The following is a 27,017-nucleotide window of genomic DNA, read 5'->3' as shown; positions in this document are numbered from 1 at the left end:
CCAGTTTTATGAGAATATTTCCAAAATTTATTCCACACTTCCCAGTGGGCATATTTTAATTATTATCTGCACATAAAATAGGATGGTGGATGGAAGATGCCTAGATTGGGAATAAGAGAACTTAGGTTCATATACAGACTCTTCTACTTACTAGCTATCTAAATTTGAGAAAGTCACTTAACGTTTTTAAAAAGAAAATGAGAGCTTGGAATAGATGATCTGTAGGGACCCTCCTTCCTGTTTTAAATCTATGATCTAAGAGGCTAAACTAATCATATAAACTTTCTGAAAACCTAGAGTTTTTATTATGAATATTGATGATTATGCTGCTTCATAAATCAGAGAGGCTTCCAGGCACTATCAGAAGCTTTCTCCACCAATTGCTATATAATTTGACTTTGAATGGCAGGCTAAGAAGTTGGGGTGTGTACCATTTTTTTCCCCAGTAGGCTGGTGATGTTAGGGAGTGGCTCCATTTCTACTCTCAGGGACTTTTCTGCTCACTGCCTTGTCCTTCCTGCCAATGTTGAGTCAGCAGGCGGCATCTTCTTGCTAATCTCTTCTTTTCTCCATTCTTGTCTCTTTTCAAGGTTTTTACTTGTTTTTCAGTTTTTACATCCAAAGGCTTGGTTTTTTTATAGTGATTCCTAGCCTTGATGATAATGCACCCTTCTTTCTAATCAGACAGGCCTTTTCTTTAGTGCCAGAAATCCAGAAGCCTTAGTGTTTTCACTTATCCCTTCCTCCTGGTTCAGCAGCTTGGTTATGTTTTCTTGAGGTGGCTGGAAGCCTGACTTGGCAGAACTGAAGTATTAGTGATTTTTAAAATAAATATGACAAAGAGATCTAGCTTTGTTCACAGTGAGGTACAAATTGAACATGATCAAATTTGTAACTACTGTAGGAATTCTTACACAGGGGCAAATGTAGTTGAAGGGGCATCTGGGTGGGTACGATTATGTTAGGCTAAAGGACAGTCCACCCCCCAGGGAATGTGATCTGTGTACCTGGGGCCTGGCTAATGATCACAAGCCCCTAAATCCTGGGAAAGAAATGGGGTAAGGGACAAATATGTGGATTTCAGAGAAGATAGACCTTCAGGGGAAAAATGTCGTAGCTACATTACCCTAAGAGTGGCAGGAAAGAGAATAAGGACAGTGCACTGATTAGACAGACCATCACACACACACACACACACACACACACACAAAACCCTGTGTTCCCCCAAGCAATTGGCACCTTTGAGCGAAGCTTTGGTTAACCCTATTCTCTATACATTTCTGAACTTAACCTTATCAATGTGTGTCCAGATAAATTGAGAACAAGTGAGGGTTTTGCTTCAGGTGCATGAAGCTAAGGGGTTTCAAATATGCAGCTACTATGCCAACTCTTTATGATGGGTATGTATGTAAGCAATTTTATATTATTGCTTCAGTTGCAAAGTTATTTGCTGTGCTAGTTCTTGTGGCGATTGATCACGCTGTTACTTGATGCTCTGGCATTCACAGATTTGATAGAATTATAAAACTTGGAGAGACTATACAGTAGAAAATTAAAATAAATAAGGATATATAAAAGGTTCCCTATACCAAAAGGTCCTAAGAGTTACATTTATTTCATCTGAAAGAAGGAAACCTGGAGGGTAAATTTTGTAATGGTCATGAAGACCATAAAGTTTACCAGCTAGAATAATTAGGAATAATTAATTATATTCAGTTATTTGATTAACCAGAACAGACATTATCTGACTGTACCGGATAATAGAAATTTTATTACTTATTCACTGAGCAAAACCTCTCATATATAGCAAATAAATCATGCAGTTTCTAAAACCCCTAAACTCCAGAGCCTCTAATAGACTAATGCAAATTATAATGATAGGTTAGAAAAGGATAACTAATTACATACAGTTATTACTGCTGTCACAAACAATGATGGAAGATGGACTAATCAAAGGCATTTGCCACTAGATATGATTAAGCTAAATTTAATTCCCTCTAAGATTCAAGGATGTGGACTTCTTGTATGCACATAAGAGAGTTATTCTTTTCCTGAAGACTCAGATAATTATTCTTCAAGACCTTCAAAGTCTAGATCTGAAAACTGTCCCTTTTTAACAAGTAGCTATCAACTCAGAATCCTTTTCAAATGCCTACAAGGTTTTATCCAGTACTTAGCTACCAATGACTTCAGGGTGTTTTGTTATCTGAACACAAACAGAATTTCTGTGTTAATTTGCATTATGGTTCCTTTTATTTGTATGCCCAGTTGGAAGGCTTATGTGAAGAAAAAAAATAGAGGTAAAGAAGGAAGTACAGAGGGAAACCCAATTACTCTTTGAAAATGCATTTTCTCACAGTCAAAACATGGAAACAGTAGGTGAAAATTAAACATTGAGCCATATAGGAGAATTTTGAAAAACAGATGATTTGTCAGAAATGGAGAAATAATACTTTGAAGTCTTTAAAAATAGTTGGTGAGTTAACTGTTGTTTGGCTAAAAAGGAGCACATAAGTGATAGCATAAAGATGGTCCAAAAAAATCACTTTCTTGAAATCCTGTGTGAATTTGGATGTAACTTCAGTTTGCTTGGATTAAGAAAAAAATCATTGTATAATAATAATAAAGCTGGTAGAAAGTTGGAACTCAAGGTGACTAGAGAGAATAGTGGGAAAGTGTCTAGGTCCCTTTGATGAGATCCAGTAATCAAGATGAGAGGAATGACTGTATGTCCTTGGGTACTAAAAGTGTTATGGGGAAATAGGGTAGGGGTTTGGGGTTCTTAGGAATTCCTCTTTAAAGAATTACACCTTCTTGCACACAAAACCAATAGAATAAGATAATAGTTTATTTAGGGGCTGGGGAAGGGAAACCAAGAGAGAAATCCTTTGACTTCTCATGGGCAGAAAGCATGGCACAGAGTGTGGCTCTGAGATACCAATCTCCTCAAGCAGATACTTTTATAGAGGTCCGATGATGGTCCAATGAGGTGATCGTCTGACTGTGGAAAGCTCCCCTATTGAGGGAGAACCATACCCCACTGGTGGTGGCTGGGGGAATTGAGTGAGTGGTGGCTTCGAATCTCTCAAGCCATCTCTCTCTCTCCTCCTTCTGCCACAAAGGCAGCAGCCACACCTAATCTTATCTCCCCAGGGGTGAGGGAGACTGGAATGAAGGGTGGTGGTCCAGAGCTAGCTCAGTCCTGATCAAGTTCCACTTATCTCTTTAGGTGTGCCTGTCCTTTGGTTTAGTTTCTTAAGAAGGTTCTTTGATGTACCCCAGAGAACTTCTGGGGTGCTCTGGGCCCATAACAAAAAGAATTGGGAGATGTGATTCACTGAACCATTGTCAGTGATCTTTCTTTTTTAATATAATAAACATTTTTATTTAAAGTTTTGAATTCCAAATTCTATCCCTCCTTCCCTCCCCCCTTCCCCCACTTCCTTCCCCCCTCCCAGAGATGGTAAGCAAATATAGGTTGGTTATACATGTGCAATTCGGTAAAACATTACCATATTAGTCATTTTGTACAAGAAAACTTGAATAAAAGAAAAAATAAAAGAAAGTAGAAAATAGCACACTTCAGTCTGTATACAATCAATATCAATTCCTTCTTTGGAGGTGGATGTTATGCTTCATCATCAGTCCTTTGGAATGGTCTTGGATTATTTGGATTGCTGAGAATAGTTGAGTCATTCACAGTTCTTCATCAAACAATATTACCGTCACTGTGCACAGTGTAAGGAACTAAAATTCTAGCCATATTGTCTAAAATATCTGAGTGCTTGCCAATAAATTATAAGCTTTAGAAAGAGTTTAGACTTTCAAGCATTTATTAAGGAGAATAAGAATTTGGTGAAGAGAGAGAGAAAGGCCTAGATTCATCTATCTATCAAAGGAAGAGCACCTTTTCCTCCACTCTCCATGAGAGTCCTAATGAAAGAGCTCAAACCACCCCTTCCTCAATCCCACAAGCTTCCTGTGAAAACTGGAAATGTCCTGTCCCCCCCCACACACACACAGCTCCAAGCTAATTGGCTGATAGCTTTGATCGACAGTACCCATGAGCAAATGTCACTTCCTGACACCAAGGACCTGACCACATGGCTTGTCCTCAGATGCCTTCTCCTGATGGCAGAAGTTTCCTATTGTAGCTCTCCAGCAGGTGGCATCATTCCACTGTCGTAATGACAACAGTGTTTTTCTGGTTCTGCTCACTTCACTATACATCAGTTCATATTAGTCTTTCCAGGCCTTTCTGAAATCATCCTTCTTGTCATTTCTTGTAGCACAATAATATTCCATTACAATCATACCACAGCTTGTTTAGTCATTTCCCAATTGATGGGCATCCCTTTGATTTCCAATTCTTAGCCACTACAAAAAGAACTGCTTTAAATATATTTTAAAAATTAGATATTTTTCTCTTTTTTCAGATGAGTGATCTTTCTTTTAAAAAGGTTTTATTGATTTATTTTATGACTATCATTTCCAAATTACCCTCCACAGAACCCACACCTTTAATCAAAAAGAAAGTTATGGTAAACAATCCAACCCATTAATCATGTTATCTCCAAAGATTATACCTGAAACTGATGCTCAGGCAGTACTATGGTTCAGGTAGAGTCACTGGGACTTTGCCTCAGTTTGCTAAAGTTTTTAGAGTGTGTCAAAAGCCCTTTTGGTCTTTTAGTTGCACAAAACTATCTTAGTGCATAGTTGGCAAGAAGAATTAGCTAAAATAGGAAGCTGCCAGATGTTCTGCTTTTCCTCCCCTGGGCCTGTATTCCAGGTACAACTCCTCTCTCTGTCAGCCTCCTTGTCCTCACAGTGGGATCCACACTTAATTCAGCATTAACAAATTGATGCAGGAGTGTTTTGGCTGCCACTGGCTGCCTAAACAATTTGAGCCACCCTTTGCCATAGCAATTCATATTTGTGATTTTGGTGAAGGGCAAATGGCATAATTTTCTTTTTTGGGGGGGGGGAGAGGGAGAGCTGGTGGTGGTGATGGTGGTTGTTTCCTAGGGAGGGTGAATTCCTTCTCTTTTCTAAGCTTACAATTTCTTTTTATTGTGAGGTTAATTTAAAAAAAAATGACCGTTTAAAGATATCAAGAAGAACAAAGAGGATTGATAAAAAAAGATTGAACTTCAGTTACACATATATAGAAGTTTTAAAAATGGGGAAGATATTAGGGCAGCTCGGTGGTGCAGTGGATAAAGCACCAGTCCTGGAGTCAGGAGTACCTGAGTTCAAATCTGGCCTCAGACACTTAACACTTACTAACTGTGTGACCCTGGGCAAGTCACTTAACCCCAATTGCCTCACTTAAAAAAAAAATGGGGAAGATAGGTGGAATTGACAAAGCAACACGTTTGACTTTGTTCTTGGAAATATTATAGAACATATTGCTAAGGAGGTTTTCTCCCCTAGACCTTTTGTGGTATGGAGGTATATCCAGATTTGAACAGTTATGATCACTTGATCTAATGTTCAGAACTCTGTACAATTTACAAATGATGATTTCTATCGGTTAAAATACAGAACCAAAATGAGAGGGTTTTTGCTGGTGACAGATATACAGAATATAGAAATTCTGGGTGGTAGATTAGAGAACAACAGCCTTGTTTCATCTTTGGGGAAAACTTCCCTATTTTCCAATCGCTATTGGGATTTGCCTTTTCTTCAGCTCTTTGGCCAAAAAAAAAAAAAGAATAGTAGTTTGTTTTCTTCATAAATGCTCAAGTGGCAGCAGAGGTAAGGCAGAGGTAACTGAGTGTAGCAGCGTAGGTAATGGACTGGAAAAAAGGAGCCTCAAGGATTTGATTCTGGCTGTGTCACTAACTTTTTATGAAGATCTGGTAAAGTTGCTTCCCCATTTCTCTGTGACCCACTTTCCATTTGTATTAAATGCCACATTCAGTTGCTTCGTGTAGTAGTTAATAGAAAGGAATGAATTAATCCATGAATGAAAAAAAATGCAACAACAACACCACCTTATTAAGTATGTGCCAAGCACTGTGCTAAGGGGTAAGGGTAGTAAAACTGGTTCAGTTCCTGCTATCACTCTAATTGTAGGGTGACATCATCTCTACAAGAAGTCAGCTGCAGGGCAGATAGAAAGGTCTAGAAGTCCTAAGAGTCCTGTAGCCGTGTGGAAGACACGGTCCAGGGGTCCTTAAAGTGCCTTTCTAGGTTAGATGGTGCCTGGGTGTCTGGAGGGTGTAGCTGCAGGGCAGTTTCTAAGTCCTGGATAGTTAGGAATCAGTTGTGGATGAGATGGCAAGGTCTGGTTCTGATCTATGTCAATAGAAGGAATAGAAATGGTGAATCTCAGGTGATCTAAGTGGTGTGAGCTATGTTGCCCTTTCCTCCTGGTGATTTCATAGTATCAGGAGAAAGGTGATTAAAATGTAGGAAAGTGGATGGGCAAGAGAAAGTACCTTCATTGGTGGTTATTTCAATACTTTGATGATCTGTGGTTTTTTTGTTGTTATTTTTTTCAGGAAAGTTACTCTTATTGATGCAAATTCAAATCCTTATAACTTGGTAAATGGGCTTTGAGAGTTTTGCCTTTGAAAAATTCATTACCTCACTGACTACTTGGTGATAACCTTAAATTTAGCTAAGTTGGTTGTGAGGTGACCAGACCTGTACTTGAAGTATTTCTGGGTCAGGTCAAGTCAATAAGTATTGATTAAGCACCTACTATTTGCCAGGCACTCTCCTACAGGCTGGGGATAATTTAAACTTTACTGGCATAACCTTTATAAACCCTGGGACTTCTAAATCATGATAAGGTATCAAAAAGCAAGACTTTAGTTGTGGGAAATATTAATAATAGTAATAATAATGATATATCTCAAAAATATAGACTGCTCTAGAAACATTGGATAATCTTTTAAATTTGTTATAGTGGCTTATGAAATGTAATTTTAGGAGTGATAAGGATAAAAGATATTTGGGAAAAAATTTAAAAAACAGTTTTATTCTTTAAACAAATCTTTATTGGGTGCCTTATTTTAAACAGCACAGCAAAGGGACAAGGAACTCCTACTAGTCCACTAGGATAAATAAACATGTACACAGATAACTATAATACAAGGCCAATCAATCAAGAAGCATATATTAAGTACCTAGAACTGTATTCTAGGCACTGTACTAAGTGCTAGGGATGTGAGGAAAGCATGATGAGAGAAGTGTAAGTAAATTTCCATGAATGTTCAGAAAAGGAACATCCTTTTTCTCCTTGAAGTATTGATGAAAGTAGACTTTTATGGAAGAGATGTCATTTGGATTCAACATTTAGGGATGGATAGAAATCAATAAGTGATACTGAAGATAGAAGTGGGGGAAGAGATCTACATAGAACATGGTCTAGGGTTGGAGACCTTTGGGTCTTTGGAAATTACCTTGTGGGGTGGAGAGAGCAAGAGATGCTGAAATAAGAGTATTGGTACTTGTGCATGGACATTTCTAGATACCATGAGGCAACACTTGTGGGGAGGCCATTGCTGGGAGAAGAAATGGTGGGGCTAGACTGAGGATGGTACATCTGCTTAGGTAGGAAACCTATCATCTGCTGTATTCCTATTTTACCTAATCACTTTTCTAAACTGCATTAACCCTCATTTTTCTTCTTGTTGAAGGAGCATGCAGGCTACTGGCATTCTGGACACTTTAGTGACCTGGGGCAAAACTGTACGTGCCCCACTCGTTAAATCTCTGAGGAAGAGTGTTCAGGGAGATTGTTTTGACAGAGGGAGAAGCCTCAGTAAAAGCATGGAATTGAACAGCAAAGGGTATATTCCAGGAATATCAAAAAGTCCAATTTTTCTGGAGTGTAATGTGTATGAGGGGGAATAGTGAGAGATGTGTCAGGAACTATGTTTCATACTGAGAATAACTGTCCTTTTTCCCATCAATATGACTTTTCAGGAGGGACCAGAAATTGTGATTGAGGGTCTGACTGCTGTTTAATTCTGTTTTTTGACAGGCTCTTTCATGTTGGTTAACACATCTGGGAGGCCAGAATTACAGAGGACCCATCTTCTCTTACCCCAGCTTAAAGAAAATGACACCCATTGCATTGACTTTCACTACTTTGTATCCAGTAAAAGTCATTCCCTTCCTGGACTATTGAATGTTTATGTAAAGGTCAATAATGGTCCTTTGGGAAACCCAATCTGGAACATATCTGGAGCTCCTACTGGCACCTGGAACAGAGCAGAACTGGCAATCAGTACCTTCTGGCCCAACTTTTATCAGGTATACATACTTCACTTTTCACTAACGGTAGCAAATGCTTGTGGATTGAATAATTGAAATGTATTGGTGCTCTTAATTAAAAAAAAAATCTGTTGACTATTTCAAAAAGGCTAAATTGCCCTTTATTTTGGGGTTGCATTTTTACAGGCTGAAATATGTGAAATCATAGTACTTTGTCAATACGGTATGTTGTTAAAGATACTGTCCCCCTCCCCACCACCGGAAGATCTTTGTCTATCCAAGACTATTTCTGAGGCACTAATCTTTTAATTTTTTTGCACTAATCTTTTGAAAGAACCAAGTTTGTATGCAATATAAATGTTTTGAAGGGGTGGGGTAGGGAGGAAAGGTAGGGGGGAGCAGGGAAGAGTGTGGACAACCTGTTATTTATTTTTTATTGTTATTTACTACTTATTTATTACATATATGTTGTTATATGCTATGAAAATATTAAAAAAAATATAGTGGATAGAGCCTGGAGTCAGGAAGATCTGAGTTCAAATTTAGCCCTACACACTTACTAGCTGTGTGAACTTGGACAAGTCACTTAAGACTTATTTGTTTAAATTCCTCATCTATAAAATGGGGACATACTGAAGACCACTTCAGTATCTTTGCCAAGAAAATCACACAGACTTTGGGTTCATGTAGAGTTGAACCAGACTGAGCAACAACAACAATGAAATATTTTATACAAATATATTAAAGCAACACCTATTGTTTTTATATTATAATTTACTAAATTATTTCCACTTAATGTTTGAAGACTTCTGATCTAAAATCCCCATCTACATGTTTTGTAATAGAAAATGAATAGATCATAGATTTAGAGCACTGAGGGAGCTCAGTCATTTAATCCAACCCCATAACTTTATAAATGAGGAAACTGAGGGCCAGAAAGAATAAGGAGTTTGCCCCCAAAGTAAGAGCTGTCTGTAAGTAGCAGAACAGGGATTTAGATTTAGGTCTTCTGGCTTGAATTCTGGTTATCTTTCCATTGTAGCCAAGCTCAGTGGGCCACACAATATTCACTTAAGCTACAGTTATTAGAACTGTAGGGAATTTTCATCCTATTTAACTCTGATAACCTTGGCTCTGAAGACTTCTAAGTGACAGTTAAGGGCTTAATTTAAAAAATATCTATTAGTATAAGTAAGCTGGGATATAATCCAAATCGAGCCTTTTAATTTTTTTTTCTTTCAAAAATGCTTTCCACTTCTGGCTGTGAAAGTCAACTGTTCTAAAGGGATGGCTCAATTTCTTGACAACTAGGAAAGATCAGACTTTAAAAGGTGAATGGTAGAAGAATGATAGACATTTATTTAACTCTAGATTTACATGTAGAAAGCTCTTCAGGGGCAGCTAGGTGGAGCAGTAGATAAAGCACCAGCCCTGGATTCAGGAGGATCTGAGTTCAAATCCAGCCTCAGACACTTGACACTTACCAGCTGTGTGACCCTGGGCAAGTCACTTAACCCTCATTGCCCTGCAAAAACCAAACAAACCCAAAAAATAAAACAACAACAAAAAAGAAAGCTCTTTGGATTCAGGCTGGAGTGATCTTCAATATACCTGTATTAATTTTCCTGTGGAAATGAAAAAAAAACAAAATGAAAACATTTGGTCTAACCTTTTGTGAAGGTTTTAAATAAGATATCCTTTTTCATTCTAGTTATTTGATTCACTTAAAATTTTGACACTGAAATGGATAGTTTATTATTAGTAATTATGTTGACTTAAATATGGATATGTAGACCAACTATGTGATGTTTGTCACTTTAAACTCAATTGTTGCATTTGGTAAAAAGATTGATAATAGTGGAATGTGGACTTGTTCACAAACACAATAGAATACAATAGAGAAGGACTGCCTTCTATTAAATAGAATTAGGAATGTGAAAGGAATGTGCTACCTTACATGTTGAGTAGTAAATATATGGTTGTTAATAATAATGATAATGATAATGATGACAACGATGATGATCACAACGACAGCAGCCAAATTTATATAGTGCTTTGGGGACAGCTTGGTGGCACAGTGTAGCCAGGAGTTGAGAAGATTCATCTTCCTAAATTCAAATCTGGCCTAAGATATTTACTAGCTGTGTCACCCTGAGCAAGTTCCTTCACCCTGTTTGCCTCAGTTTCCTTACCTGTAAAATAAGCTAGAGGAGGAAATGGCAATTCACTCTTTTATCTTTGCCAAGAAAATCCCAAGTGGGTTAATGAAGAGTAGTGCATGACTAAATCAACTGAACAACAATAACAACATAGTGCTTTTGGGTTGCAAAGTGCTTTACAAATATTATCTCATTTGATACTCAGAACAACCCTTAGAGGTAGGTGCTATTATTATTCCCCTTTTATAAAAGAGGAAAATGAGGCAGACAGACATGAAGTGATTTGCCTAGAAACACACAGCTACTAAGTGAGAGGATGGGAACTCAGGTTTTCCTTACTCTAGGTCCAGCACTCTCCTCTACTCCATCATGCTGGAATCTAAATGTAATACATCATTATGAAAGGAAAACATCTGTATCACAGGTTCAGAGCTTGAAGGTATTAAAGAGTCCATCTATTAATCATTTTATTATTGAAAAACTGAAGCCCAGAGAGGTTAAGCGGTCACACAGGTAATAGTCATCATTGGTAATGCTTGAACCTAGTTCTGACTCCGTATTCAGTACTTTTTTTCTATTAGATCACTTTTGTTGTTGTTATTTAGTCATTTTTTCAGCTGTGTTTCACTCTTTGTGACCCCATTGGGGGTTTTCTTGGCAAAGATACTTCAGTGGTTTGCCATTTCCTTTTCCATTTTGCAGATGCAGAAATGGGCAAACAAGGTGAAATGACTTGTCCAGGGTCACACAACTAGTAGGTGTCTGAGGACAAATTTGAACTCAGATCCTCCTGACTCCAGTACAGGGCTCTCTATGCACTGTGCCACTGAGTTAACCCCATACTACATTAACTTCCTAAAATTAAGAGGAAATGCTATAACCCCAGGTGTACTGGTATATGTTCAACAATGAAGGGGTGTGTGTGTGTGTGTGTGTGTGTGTGTGTGTGTGTGTGTGTGTGTGTGAGGGGAGATGCACTCACAACATGCTTTTACATTTAAACGATGGTATTAACCAAAGTTTTTTAAAAAGTCTAAATAATCACCCATACAATAAATCAAGCTCCGATTTTAGCTATTACTGATTTCTGAGATGTAAGTAGTCACACTGAAAATTTAACAGTTGGTTCTTGACTAATTGGCTCTAGCATAACATTGAATATAACCCAGAACAAGAAAACCCTAGGATTATAAGAACTGAAAAGACATCAGAGATCATGTCAACATCGAAGAAAGGAGGGATCTCTCTCTATGTGAATCATTCAAACCACGCTATGACCCAAGAGTTACAGGAGAACTTTGAGTTTCAGTTGGCGGGTTAGATCTTAGCCTTGCTGCTAGAGTGTGAGCTCCCCGAAGAATGGAATCATATTGTTTTTAAGCTTCGTACTTAGGACATTGATGTGTATACATGTTTTACTGAATATTAAAATTAAATATGCAGAATGCTAGAAAGCATAAACTTTTGGTTTCTACCTAGAGATCATGTGGAAAACGTTCTGTTTCTAACTCTCTTTTAAAAAAATGTCATTTATTGATCAACATTGAATAATTTGTCATTTTGGTTCAGGTCTAAACTTTAGAGGCATTTTATTTTGGTAGGTTGTCAATGCAAATAAAGACAAATGTCCTCTTTATTTTTGATAAACAATGTGTTTTCTCTGGCATCAATTGCTTTCATAACCTTTCCCCTCTTGTTATTTCTATCAGCCACTTAACAGAATTTAAAAAGATTTCTCAGCTGCTACATAGAGGTATTCTTGCAGCCCTTATTCATTTATGCAGCTTCTACCTACTATATATGGCAGGCTACTGTGTACACTACTCTACAAATCACAATGGTAGCCTGCATGTAATACAGGTAATTGCAGGTTAATTACTGTTCATTAAAACTTAAATTGTCAAGTATTTGGTGATTAAGATACATTTAATTCCTTAATTAATGCTTGTTCTAATTGCTGCTACTTAAAACCTGCCCATTAGCTAGAGCTATACCAGTAGGGAAGTACAGGCTACCTGCTTTTTCATCACAGGGAAGCCTGCTGAAATACCTGCATCTTTTGATTTACACATCAGCAACTTAATGCTTTTTTAAAAAATGAAAAGGTTTTTTTCCCCTACTGGCTTTCTTTCTTATGTGAGCATTTTTAAAAGAAAAACACTTTGCATCTTTGCATTTTATATACTCTTTTCCCCCTTCCTCTTGATTCAGAAGCAAGTTCCCCAATACCAGTGGTTTCTGACTACCCCCTACAGAATCCAGACTTCTGATTTCCTGTGGGTTCATAGCCATGCACACTGAGGAATCAGATGTACCCTTGTTTTCCTATATACTGCTATTCTTCATCTTTAGGGCCAAGCTAGTTCTTTATAATTTTGTAAAATTTACTTTTAATTGTTTCATTAACAGTTTTATCATTTTTGTTTACAGTGAAAATATTGTTTTCTCAATTCTACTGACATGATTTTGTATCAGTTTATGGAAATCTTTCCAAGCTTCTCTATTTTCATTAGGCTTCATGTTTCTTATCACATAATAATATTCTATTACTCTCATATTCCACAGTGCATTTAGCCATTCCCTAACTAATGAGCATCTACTTTGTTCCAGCTTTTGCTACCACACAAAAAAAATAGTGCTATAAATATTTTGACATATTTGGGACCTTTTTTTGGTGTGTGATTTGCCTCTTTATACTACATATTTAGCAGTGGAATTTCTGGGTTACAGAGTATGGACACTTTAGTTCCTTTATTTGCATAATTCCAATTTGTTGAAGAGAATAGTTCTACAAATTCACAGCTCTACAAAAAAGAAAAGGGATGTTAACATTATTTTTAATCCCTTCTTTTTAAAAAAGGAGAAGCAAATAAAGGACTTAAATGTGATTGCAAAAATGGTCTTCATTTAGCCATTATAACCTCCTTATTAAAATGGATTCTCTTGGATGAGTTGATGGATTCTGGGTAAAGATTAGGTGTGGATTCCATCTGGAGCTCGTTCAGAATTCTTTTGCAGTAAGAACACAAAGGAATTTGCACATAAGGCTAAGCCAAGATTTACCATTTACCAGTCTGATACCTTTTCTGGTAAATGAGGACTTTAGGGAATACAGTTAGCATGATCTAACACATCTTTTCAAGTATGACCTCCAGTTGTCACTCACTACATACCTGGATAGCTTTTTATGTCATGTTTGCCTTCAGCCCCGTTATCTAATCTTTAAAAATTAAGTCATAATTGAGAGTGACAAAACTCAAGTCGGAATAATACTCAAAGATGGCATTTTTGTGTTATATAGGCCATACTTATTAAAAAATTGGGCATATAGTGGGCGAGTAACTAAACTTTACTCCAAAGCAGCCAGGGGCATTATTCATAACAACTGCTCCTGAAATATAATTCTATGTCTCAGAATGAAAAGTAATACAAGCCATGTCTAAGAATTGATGAGCACTGGACTTTGAATAACCTATAGTGACATTCTGTGGTCACTTTAAAATTGACCCAGGACTGATTCTTGTCCAAAAACTGGATTACAATGACAGAGAATGTGTGTAAATATTTTTTCAAATCAATTTTAAACATCTTTGAGGGGTTACTGTATATTTTGTTCCCACAATTCCCTCATTTTTCCCTTCTGATCTATGAAGAATTTTTTCTTCTCTGTTTGGTTACAGGAACTACCCCCATGCCTTTATGGGGGGTTTAAACCATCTGCAATTCTTGTGGCTGACTGGGATGACATCTTTTCTACTTTAGCATATTCTGGGTCATTTCATTCTTTCTTAGAGAGCTTAGAGTTAGGGCTAGAAGAAATCTTAAACACTCAGAAAAAGACAATCTTTCTCAGTCTCATTTTTCTCACTCATAAAAAATAATGGGGGGGGGCAGTTAGGTAGCCCAGTGGATAGAGCATCAGCCCTGGATTTAGGAGGACCTGAGTGCAAATCCAGCCTCAGACACTTAGCACTTACTAGCTGTGTGACCCTGGGAAAGTCACTTAACCCCAATTGCCTCACCAAAAAAAAAAAAAAAAAAGAGGAGGGGGGAATGATAGTACCTATCTCATGTTTTTATTTATTTACTTTTTTGTTTTGTTTTGTTTTTTTTAGGATCATATATATCAAGGGTTTTGTAATCTAGAAAGCACAACTAATTCCTCTGCATTACAACCTAGAAGTTATCCTGGTCTTTTTCATAATCTCTCAGCCACCATATCAAATCTCTTGCTAAAGTCTGTTGATTTCACCTTCTCAACATCTCTCCAGTATGCCCCTTTCTCTCCTGAGCACTGCCATTACTCTGTTATAGGCCCTCATCACCTTATGTCTTAATGATGTAGAACATTCTTCCTCCTCATACTCTTCCTACTTATTTCCTTGGCTTTCTCTAAATCTAAGATAAAATCCCATATTTTACAGGAAATCTTTCCCAACCCCTCTTTGTTCTAGTGCCTTCCTTCTCTTAATTATTTCCTATTTATCCTGTAGCTAGTTTGCATATATTTGAAACAAATTACATTAGATTGCAATGTAATTTTCTGCTTCATTAGATTGTAAACTCCTTGAGGGCAGGGATTGTCTTTAGTTTTTTTTTTTAATCCCCTGTGTTTAACAAAATGTCTGGAATATAGCAGTCCCTTAATACATGTGTATTGATTAATATCAATCTGAGATATTATTGTTGCTGTTTAGTCCAACACCCATATTTTATGGATGAGGAAACTAAGACCCAGGGTGAGATAGTCACTAGGAAGGGACCGATCTGTGTTTTGGACCTGACTTGATTCCAAATTCAAAACTTTCCCCCTACACCATGCTCTCTGCTACTTTAGCTTTACATCCTTAGCTTTTTCTTCTTTTTTTTTTTTTTTTGTGGCAAGGTTAAAGTGTAATTGTGGTATTTATAAAGTATTACCTTTTTTAAAATGTAAAAGAAGGAAAATGCTTGTGAAGGAAAAACTTATTTTTTAAGGAAAGGAGCAAAGGAATCACGCAATGCTACAATTTATCACTGGGCCTGAGAAATAAAAGTCAGTCAACAGCATTTGGTAAGCACTTACACTATGCGTCATTTTGTTGATACATTGCAGATTCTGGATGCCCAGGGAGGAAAATTTCCATTAGTTTGGAAAAAGAATAAAAAACAAACTATTGTGTTATATTTCTTTTTTAGTACATTTTATTATTAGCAAATCCATGGCTATTTTGACCCAGAATTCTTCATGATTACTCAAATCATCCAATTTTTTTTTTCTCTTTAAAGCCAAATAGAACCTTATTATTTTTTCTCATGAGGTGAAAATGCTTTTAAGTAAAGATGTTTATAAATAAAGAGGAATAGCTTTTTTTTTTTTTGAGTAAATTAGAAACTTGATAGGAAACAGCCAAATAAGATATACTTGGTAAGGGTTGTCTAGGGCAGCCAGGTAGCCTTAATTCCTTTTGTTCTAAGGAATTGATGAGTGGGTTTCACTAGCATTTTTTCAGTGTAGGCAATTGTGTTGGTAAGCAAATCCCCTTCCTTTGCTCACACATAGCATGGGAAAGTGGAAGGAATGAAAAGCTAATTTTGCTCTTCACTGAAGCAAGGAGGATCAGGGATGCTGCAATGTTAAACTGCTTCTCTATTTCCTATTTGTCAGGTATCTGAGGGATAGCCTGATGTAAAACATCTACCAGGCTTGCTTCCAGGCTTGCTTTTCATAAGCAAATGGAAACTAGTGTTTTAACCAGTTGTTTCCTGGCTTGACAGTTATCTATATACCAATTCCTTTCCCTTCCCTCCCTCCTTCCCCGCCACATCTTGCTTCACCAGCTCTTATTTTGACTAATCAGTCTCATATATTACTTGCAGATGTTGTCAGATGTAATAAAATGCAGAGCTTTGAGAGAATCAAAATGTTAATGTTCTTCTGACAAGCCAAGTCATGAGTGTGAAAAGGATGGCGGGGAGTACTGAATCATGGCAGAAATTACACCAGAGAAAAGATAGATGGTGATCCAATCTTAGATTTCTTTTTTAATTAACCAATTTTTTTGAAAAAAAGTCTATAATACACTAATGATGACTGAGTTATTTTCATTTTCTCAGTTAATCACAGTTCATTTGGAATTAGAAGGAAAGAATTTTATGCAAATAAGTGTATTAGAATGTGGTGGAAAAGAACTCTATTCTGGAAGAGACAAGACCTTGATGAGAGATTCCTGACTTTTACTTTTAAAAGAACTGTCCCTTGGGAAAGTCACTTAATTTCTCTTTGCCTCAGTTTCTCTATATGTAAAATGGAGATATTTTATTCAACCTATTTCACAAGGTGATTGTGAGGAAAGGGTTTTGTCACTCTTAAAGGGCTATGTAAATGTAAGTTATTGTTATTACTAGTTGTGGTTACTTTAGGAAAGTCTTTGGGTGGCCACCTCTTTGATGCCTACCTTACCACCTCAAAATCCTGATTACTTTCTCCAATACAGGGGTATCAGGTGGTAGGCAGATATTTAAAGGGCCAGGTTGCCTTCTTCCTCATCATTCTGTTTCTTGTTTGCTTAAAGGTTTTGCTTCAGATTTGAGTTATTTCAGTTTAGTAATAGATTACATGTCCATTTGTTTTTTTTAACACATAACATTTTTCATTACACAATATTTATTAGCTAAAATAAATAACATTTGTAAAACATATATATAAATCCAAAATAAAAGGAGCAAAAATGTGAGAAAGATGGTAGGATAGTGTTCTTTGTGTCTCCTTTTACAGCTGTTTTCAGTATGTGGTACTTCTCCATGTAGAGTGACCAATATTACATGGCACCTTTTTTTGGCTGTGACAAGTTATTGTTCTCAAGTTATAACTTCCATAGGATAAGGGGATGTTATAACTGGAAAGGGCTTTAGAGATGATTACTTTACAAATATGAAACTGAGGTTCTGTGAGGTTAAATGACTTGTCTGGGATCTCAAAAATTGACAATAATTATACATTCCTGAAAACTCTTTGATTTGTCTGAATTTGTTTTAAGTTGGCTGTTAGACCTATATAAATAGCCAAACAGATACATGTTATCTATATTAGAGGATGGAGTTTTTTGTTATTGTCAAGTGTTCAGCTAGGTAGTGAGGTAGATAGAGTTCAGTCAGGAACATCTGAGTTCAAACCTGGCCTCAGATACATACTAGCTGTGTGACCCTGGGCAAGTCACTTAACCCTGTTTGCCTTAGTTCCTCATCTGTAAAATGAGCTGGAGAAGGAAATGGCAAACCACTTCAATATCTTTGTCAAACAAATAAACAAACAAACAAAAACCAAGTGGGATCAGTCTCAGACAAGACTGAAAACAACTGAAATTGAATGCAGTTGTTGGAGTTAGCCTCCATCTCTGTGGGCTCTTTGCTAAATGTACCCTAATTCTATGGAAAGTGTAAAACATTCTATACACTGTCACTGTATGCCTGCATATCTCTCTGTTTGCATGGTCATTTCCTCAGGTCAAGACCATATGACTGGGCTCAATGAATACTGGAGATGAAAGGAGGATATGGGTGTTTCTTACTAGTGAGGGTTAAAGAAATAATTTAGATTGGGTGAATCCACAGGAGCCGCACCTCTTAGACTAGTGAGAGGAGCATAGCCACCTTAGAGAGAGGTGAAGCTGTGGAAAAGAGATCATTCACTCATAAGAATTATAGAAAACTTAGCAGTTTGTTTCCCACTACTCTCTCAAGGCAGAGTAGAATCCAGAATTGATAGGGTGAATATGAATAAGATTAGGCTAATGGTTAGTAAAACTTCCTACTGGTTAAACACAGATTAGATAATCGAAGCACTGTTATTCAGTTGTGTCCAACTCTTTTGTGGCCACATTTGGGGTTTTCTTGGCAAAGATACTGGGCTGGTTTGCCATTTCCTTCTCCAGCTTGTTTTACAGATGAGGAACTAAGGCAAACAGGGTTAAATGACTAGCCCAGGGTCACATAGCTATTAAGTGTCCGAGGCCAGATTTGAACTCAGGATGATGAGTCTTCCTGACTCCAAGTTCAGTACTTTATGCACTGCACCACCTAGTGGCCTTAAAGTTGAAGGACAGAGAAGTTAAATGAGCAGTTCGGATTGGAAGCCAAGCCCTTTGATCCCACATATAGTGCTTATCCCACTACCGTATGCTAATTTTGACAACACATTGACTTCTCACTTTTCACTTCTGACTTGCTCAAGAAGCAAGACTTACTTTGTTCTCAATGTTAAACAAAACCTTTCTCACAAATTCTGCCTTAAAATATAGTTATTTCAAATCATGGGGGCATACTTCTTTCTCGAGATAGTACCCTATTTTCCTCTTAATTTTTTCAAGCAATTGGGTGAACATTATACACAATCAAACAATATTATCAACAATTACTGCTCTTTACCAACCCAACCAAGAGATTGTGAGTGGTTCTCAGATATTCCCATCCTCTACCCTGTATAACTTAAGCAGTCATCATTCATTTTGGGAAGAGAGGGGAAAAGGGTAAGATACTAGTTCCCAGCGTGTATACCTTTAAATTTGGAACTAAAATAAACTCAACTTATCTATTCACTGAAATGTGATTAGACAAGAGGCTGTTTGCATGCTATGTCCTCAAATTAATATTGGTGGTATTACTTTTCTGCCACAGGTAAATATGCTGGCATCCCCAATCAATCATTCACTCATTTTCTTATTTGTAAAGGGTATTGTGGATCCTGGTATATTCATCCCTTTAACATCAATTGTTTCTGATAGCATTTTTTTGTCCCCAGGATCTTGATTTTTCAGAGAAAGTCTTTCAGTGGGCATATATTAAAATTATAGCATTTTTTTTTTGTTTTTGAATTTAAATTCCTTTTGGCCTTTGAAAAAATAGCAAAAAAGAAAAATTCCCCCATAGCTAAATAGGTGACCCTGAAAATCTTTCATGGCATTTAAAAATCTTGGTTTTCTAAAACTTGTAGCATAATAACATTATCTTTCCCTATCTGTGAACAATAAACTAAATAGCTTAGTGATCAGCATCTTTGAATGGTTAATAGATGATTATTTATTTTGGTTACATAGTTGTTCATAAGGTACACCCCAATATTTCACAGTTTTCCCTTTTGTATGTGGATTTATTAGTTAGAAATAGAGCATGATGTTTCATTTAGATTCATATATAATTATAAAAGTTTTAGGTAGCCAGCAGCAGACCAATAAAATAGGATTGTCCTACAATTATCTGGACTGAGACTAAGATGATTCTAACACAAGCTTCTGTATTTTTCTTCTTCATGTTAGTATAGCAGTTCAAGTCAAAGTCCTTTTGTTGTGGGAGGAGCTTCATGTTCTAGTAGGAATTCCATCCTGGTTCAGGAGGGCAAACTCACCCAAAGATTTGGAGGGTCACAGAAAATCTGTTAAAGTAGAGAGATTTATTAGGACAGAGGATTGCATGTCTGGGAGACAGAGTCACAATGGATACTGTCTCCCCAAATAGAGGAGTTGACCTTATATATGGTTTACAGACAAAGAAGGCCATGTGCCAAGTAAGGAGATTGCAAATAATGGGGCTTTGCATGCCTGGAGATTGAGTAATGGGCTATCAGTAAGATATGCAATGCATACCCTGATGACATGCAAGGAACCCATATCTCAAATGTATGGAACTTGCATATCTTCCTTCTTTCTTGCAGACCTTGATCTGTTTATTGATGTTTAAGCTATAAACAGAACTGTCCCTGACTGTACTAGGGTTGCTACCAGGGTTGGTGTGCTCAGCTACACTGCACTCTTGAGGTGGGAGACAGAGCTATTTTTCACTTCTGGAATCTTGGGTTTCAGTGTCTAAAATTTAAGGATTTGGGGGCAGTTAGGTGGCACAGTGGATAGAGCACTGGCCCTGGAGTCAGGAGTACCTGAGTTCAAAGCCGACCTTAGACACTTAACACTTACTAGCTGTGTGACCCTGGGCAAGTCACTTAACCCCAATTGCCTCATTAAAAAAAAAAAATTTAAGGATTTCTTAGAATTTGAGGTCTCTAAGTTTCTTGGGGTCCTGCATCCCACTATACCCACTACCCTTTCTGATGAGGTTGTAGTTAAATCTATTTGAAATCATTATCACACTTATCTTAGCCCTCAGACTGAAACTCAGGGGCTTTGGCCTTCCTCTTTCCTTACCCATTAGTTCCTTTCCCACTTATAAAAAATTGTTAAAGCAGAAGGACTTGTGGGGGGGAGACTAATTATCAAAGATTCAAGGTACTATTTAAAAAAAATAAATTAGTTTGAACAGTATTAGCTGTAAAACCCCAAAAGAGCATTTCTTAATATGGGTAAAACTGTTAGGAACCATAAAAGATATTAACACTTTCAGTTCACTGAAGGGACATTATTCTTTTGCTGTGAGAATGCTGTCATCCCAGAATGTGTCTACATTTCAGAATTTTTAATTTGGCAGCATTTATTCAAAGGCCTGGTAATGTGTGTTGATGGTACATTGTCATCAAAAAAACAATTGATAGGAGAATATGCACAAGAGCTAAGGAAGTTAGGATTCATGGTTGTCTCCATTTTTCAAAGTAAAATCCAACCCAATTCATCAGGTATTTATTAAACATTTACTATGTGCCAAGCATTGTTCTGGATCCACAAAAACAACAAGAAAAAATAACCCCAGCCCTCAAAGAGCTTTTATAAAGTTTACATGCTATAGACTGATAAATATGCTCATGAAAATTAGAGAGGAGATAGTGGTTCTAATAACTAACATCAGAAAGGGAAAGTCTTTTAAAAACTTCCTTTGAATGTTTGGAAGTAACAAAGTTAAATGTTCATCCAGTACTTGTGATGCATATGTGTCATGTTTTGCTTTGACCCCACTCTCTCAGCATGACCTGTTGCATTTTATTCCCATTCAGGGAGGGACTTGGAGAGTATTTTCTGTCATCAGGCTTGAACTGTGACCAATGGTTCCCCCCTCCTACCAACCCCATTCCCCATTTTAGGGGCTCTGTGCCTAGTATCCAGATTCAATTTAACCACTTAAAATCAGATTAGCTTTTATAAAACTGTATTTACTTAAAATATATGTCAAAACCAAAAATATAAGCATTTCCCCTCTATCCTGCCCCTAAGAAGAAGAACCCCCCCAAGGCAATTAGGGTCTAAGCTTAGCTCAGTTATTAAATAGCATTACTTCCTTCAAGTCCGAGTTCAAAGCATTTAGGGGTAGTATCCCACTCAGCCTGGATTTCTGGACAACTGGATGCCCATAGTTTGAGTTCCCAGGTCAGATTCTGTTCCTTATACTTAAAATGGAAAAGGAAGAAGGAAAATATCTAAACCCCAGGTTCATTTCTTGGGTCCTCATGGCCCAAAATAGGGGGTGGGAGCAGAGGACTCTCCTTCCTTACAAAATGTTAGTTGTCTTTCATCCTCCTATGCAAATACAGGAAAAACCTTGACAGTGCTCAAGTCAGGAAGTTTTGAAGATGTGGATAGCTCCTGCCATGTATACCGTGTGGGGTGTGAGTGGAAAGCTGTCAATCAATCAAACAAATTTATTTAAATTATAAATTTGTTATATTAAATATTATAATTATCTTAAATTATACATCAATAAAATTATTTATTTAAATAAAGCATTTATTAAGTACATACTATGTGTCAGGCAGTGTGCTAATTGCTGAGGATACCAAAAAAAGCAAAAGACAATCCCTGCTCTCAAGGAGTTTATAATCTAACCGTCCAACACCAAATGTCAATACATGTACCATTTCTTCTGTCTCTTAGAAGTAGGCCCCCAGCATTTTCAGTATGGGGGACAACATACTGGGAGAGGCTAGGGAATGTGTCAACCTTCCATTACACAGAAAACAATTTTATTTTGATTGTATGATCATTGTTAAGTGTATAGGTTTGAAAATATGTTAACTTGTGTGTATGTATATATATATATTTTTTTTTCTTTTCCCCCTCTTTTCTAGCTCCAGTCTAAAATCATTCAAAGATAGAACTTGTCAAGTTTGGAGAGATTTTACTCTGAAAGTTCCTAACATAACTGGCACTCCATTTATCTTGTGACTTCCTAGAGTTCAGGGTCTACTTTTCCATATGTTGTAATGCATGAGATAGAAGATGAGGGAGTCATAATCATAGCTGCAGAAGTCAGAAGGTATATGTTTGATTGTTTTCTTGTGGTCCCCACCCTTTTTTAACCTTCATGGTCAGATAGGCCAAGCAAACTGCAGTGGAAGTGAAATTACTGATTGGGCAGTTGCCTAGTGCTCCTGAAGTCACTTCTGTCTCCAGAGGAATTAAGGGAAAATGCATTTGTCCTTTCTCAGGCTTTCTATCAAAGTGGAGTATGACCCTTCTACTCCATGCAGAAATCTAGTTCTATTTTCAGTCTCCTGCTCTCTTTATCAGGGGATAGATTTGATATTGCTGGTTAAAGGCTACACTCCTGTGAATTTCTTGAACTCTGTCTAAGGTATCTTTTAATTACAGGACTATTTGATTAACAAAATATCTATGCCGTTCATGTAGCAGCTAAATGGCACAGTGCATAGAATGATGGGCTTAAAATCAGGAAGACACTTCCTGAATTCAAATATGACCTCAGATATGTACTAGCTGTGTGGCTCTGGTCAGGTTACTTAACTCTATATTCTTAGTTCCCCATTTGTAAAATGAGCTGGAGAACGCAATAGCAAACCACTCCTGTATCTTTGCCAAGAAAACTCCAAATGGGTTTACAAAGAGTTGAACATAAATAAAGAATAAAAAATTCACGTGGCTATTGCCCATGTGTCTTATCGTAATATCTCTCTTCTGTTGCTTTATTGAACTGTTATTAAAATATTGTGGTAATGGTGTAGTTTTCATGTTTTTCTTAATCTTCCCAACTAGATTGAAAGTTTTGTCAATGGATCAGTCAATCAATCAATAAACATTTATTAAGTGCCTACCATAGGCCAGGCTACGTGTTGGGGATACCAAAAGAAGCAAAGCACAGTAATTGATCTCAACAAGCTTAGGATCAAATGGAGGAGAAAATATGCAAACAAATACATTCACAGCAAGGTATATAGAGGATAAATAAAAAATAACCAATAGATGAAAAGCACTGGAATTAAGAGGGTTTGGAGAGGGCACCTAGGTGGCACAGTGGATAAAGCATCGGCCCTGGATTCAGGAGGACCTGAGTTCAAATCTGACCTCAGACACTTGACATGTACTAGCTGTGTGACTCTGGGCAAGTCACTTAACCCTCATTACCCCCTCCCCCCCAAAAAAAAGAGGGTTTGGAGAAGGCTTCCTGTAGAAGGTGGGATTTCAGTTGGAACCCAAAGAAAGTCATGGAGGTCAAAAGACACAATAAAGGAGGGAGGGCATTCTGGGGTTGAGGAATAGCCAAAGAGAATGCCCAGAGCTAGGAAATGCAATTTCTTATTCTTTCAAGGAAGAGACCATACTCTATCCTTTGTTGCCCTGCCAAGGCCACAATGCCTGACTATATGTATGTATATGTATACATGCACATACAAATACATATATACACATACTTGCATATGTGTATATATAGATAGATAGATAGATAGAGATAGAGATAGATATAGAGAGAGAGGTGATATGTGGGTATGTAAACACACACATATACACACATGTGTATACACACACACATGTCCATATACTTTTTCTTTTAAAGTGAGGTAACTGGAAATATTATGTTGACTTTAATACAAATAGGGAAGTTTTGAAGAAAAGGAAGTTTGTTTTTTGGACTTGATATGTTTATGAGACAACCAGGAAGGGATATCCAACAGACATTTGCTTGGGCATTAGAGTCTCAGAGATATTCAAAAACAAGTTATGTAATTTGAGAAACACCTTTCAAAGAGATAAAGCTTGAATGCATAGGGACAAATAAGGTCACTAAGGGAAAAATATGGAGAAAGAAGGGAAGATGACTCAGAAGAGAGCTCTGGGGAACATTCATTCTAAAGGAGACAAGAAGTAGGTGATTACCCAGCAAAGGAAACTGTGGTGAGGTCATCCCACTCCTATTTTATTGATTGATTGACTGATCTACTGATAGTTTTCCATCTAGTTGGGAAGATAAGAAAAACAGGAAAACTTCACCATTACCACAATATTGTAATAACAGTTCAATAAAAGTAACAGAAGAGAGATGGTAGGAAGGTAGGAAGAGTATAAAAGTCAGAGGCCAGATTAAGAGGAGCTGACAAGTTAAGAAAGTACAGGGAGGGAGTACAAATAATTCTTTTTGGAGTTTTTTTTCTGTAAAAGGGAGGAGAGGTTTGGCATGGTAGCTTGAGGGAATGGCAAGTTCAAATGGAGTTTTGTTTTTTTTTTTCATTTTTAAAGGGTATGTTTTTAGGAACTGGGAAAGGAATCAGTAAATAGGAGAAGATTGAACATGAATGAGAGAGAGGGGATCACTTACTTCCTACCACTTTAGAATAAATTTTCCCCAGCACTCTCTCCTGCTTCATGTTCTCTTCTTTCTCAATATTTCCCCCTTGGTGATCCTATAAGTGGGAATGATCCTGGATGTGATCAAGGGCCCAAGTAGAAGAGTTGACTTTAACAAGGAAGAGAACTATCTCATCCTCAGAGAATAGAGTAAAAGAAGAGAGGATGGATGAAGATATTAGAAGAGGATTGAGCAAAGTCTGAGGCAGATGGAGACCTCCAGACAGATGGCCTTGATTTTCTCAATAAAGCAAAATCAAGGACATCCATGGAGAGAGAAAGGGTAAGGGGGACCTGGGGCACTTAAATAAAGAAAACAAGAGTTGGAACAGCTGCTTAGAGGAGTGGGATGATCAGTGAAGGAAAAAAAAAATTAAAAGATTTCCATGAAGCAACAAGAGTGTAATTTTTAGTGGACCCTCTGGACATAGTGGTGTGACTTCCTCTTGCTTTGATTAGTGACTTGGAAGAATGATCAGAAAAGGCAGATTATAAGTGTATATGTGTGTGGGGAAGGTAAGGGGAGGTAGGTTATGTGGTATCCAGCATTGATAAGTCATAAATGGTGAGAACAAAAGGGGGAAAAGGAATCAAAGGTAGAGGATACTTGTGTAGGTTGGGTCAAGAGTGTGAAGGGGGAAAAGCGAGCCCTGAGTCTGGATGTTTCCATAAGGTTGAAGAATAAATTTGGAAGTGAAGGAGAGTGAAAGATAGAGTGACAGTATCTTATCATTAGCAAGGGGATTTTCAGATTTTAGAATCATGGACTTAGCACAATTATGGGTGATGGTGAGATGTAGGACAGGATCACTCCCATGAATGGCTGTAATAGAGTGAAAAGGAATGGAGACAGATGGAAACCTGAGAGGCTATAGGATAAAGAAATGCCAGGAAACCTCTTCCTTCATTACTGGCAAATAATAGGAAGATTAGAACCTATCTTAATCTATTTTCCTTTTATTGTTCAGTCATTTCAGTTGCGCCTGCCTCTAACCCTGTTTGAGGTTTCTTGGCAAAGATACAGGAGTGGTTTGCCATTTCCTTCTCCAGCTCATTTTACAGATGAGGAAACTGAGGCAAACAGGTTTAAGTGACTTGCCCAGGGTCAAACAGCAAATAAGTGTCTGAGGTTAGATTTAAACTCAAGAAGATGAATCTTTCTGATTCCAAGTCCAGTGCTCTATCCATTGTGCCACCTAGTTTTCCATTTGAGTATCAATTAATAAATATAAAGGTACTTTTACAAATAAAAATGCACTTTACTCATTATCTCTTTTGCTACTCACAATAACTCTGAACTAGGTCTATTTTTACCAGTTTGTAGTAATTGGCACATATAGCACTTTATAATTTATAATAAGACCTATCAGTCTTTATTGAATGCTCTTTTCAATGACGCAAAGAGATTGTTATATTTACATAACCACTAATGGAAATCTTTCTTCATTTTTTCAGGTAATTTTTGAAGTGGTAACTTCAGGACATTATGGCTACCTAGCTATTGACGAAGTGAAGGTGTTAGGACATCCATGTAGTAAGTTGCTTTGAATTTATTTAAAAACTTATCATTGTTTTCCTGTATGGATATTTTTAGAACATGTCAAAGTACAGCTTTAGTGTTGAAACAACTGAGGCTGAATATTCCTTTTGAAGAAATTATGGGGGGCAGCTAGGTGGCACAGTGGATAGAGCATTGGCCCTGGATTCAGGAAGACCTGAGTTCAAATCCAGCCTCAGACACTTGACACTTAACTAGCTGTCTGACCTTGGGCAAGTCAGTTAACCCCAATTGCCTCACCAAAAAAAAAAAAAAAAGAAAAAAGAAAAAAAATTATGGGAGCTACCTGCTAGGCAGATGTGTTCAGGTGGTAGGCTTGGCTTTATGGTCTCTGACAGAAGAGTTCACTGCAATTGTATAAACTGCTCAGGCAGTATTTATAAACCTTGAGAGCCTAGGAAATCAACCAGTACAAAATTTAGTGGCCACAGAAATAGGCTTCTACTTTCTCATGAAGGACCTGCTAATTCATCAAAGGGGTATACATAGTAATATTTTCAGAAATCTACAGTGCTTGAGAAAACTCTGCATTTATAAGCAATATGCTGTTCACCTAAATCATATAAACTTTTA

The 27,017-nt window shown here is 37.2% G+C and overlaps 1 protein-coding gene across 10 annotated transcripts in view; it reads left to right on the top strand.

The window, feature by feature from the left end:
* The window catches only part of PTPRM (protein tyrosine phosphatase receptor type M), a 1,039,589-nt gene that overhangs the window by 353,655 nt on the left and 658,917 nt on the right, over positions 1-27,017 (top strand). For all 10 annotated transcript variants that reach the window (XM_043975661.1, XM_043975656.1, XM_043975655.1 and 7 more), the window contains exons 3-4: positions 8,000-8,271; positions 26,342-26,420. In XM_043975661.1, the coding sequence (XP_043831596.1) occupies positions 8,000-8,271; positions 26,342-26,420 (351 nt within the window). The remainder of the gene's footprint in view (positions 1-7,999; positions 8,272-26,341; positions 26,421-27,017) is intronic.

The sequence above is a fragment of the Dromiciops gliroides genome, chromosome 1 (genome assembly GCF_019393635.1).
Source record: "Dromiciops gliroides isolate mDroGli1 chromosome 1, mDroGli1.pri, whole genome shotgun sequence".
Taxonomy (NCBI): domain Eukaryota; kingdom Metazoa; phylum Chordata; class Mammalia; order Microbiotheria; family Microbiotheriidae; genus Dromiciops; species Dromiciops gliroides.
Note: the sequence above shows the minus strand (reverse complement) of the source record. Positions and strands in the feature narration are given on the sequence as shown.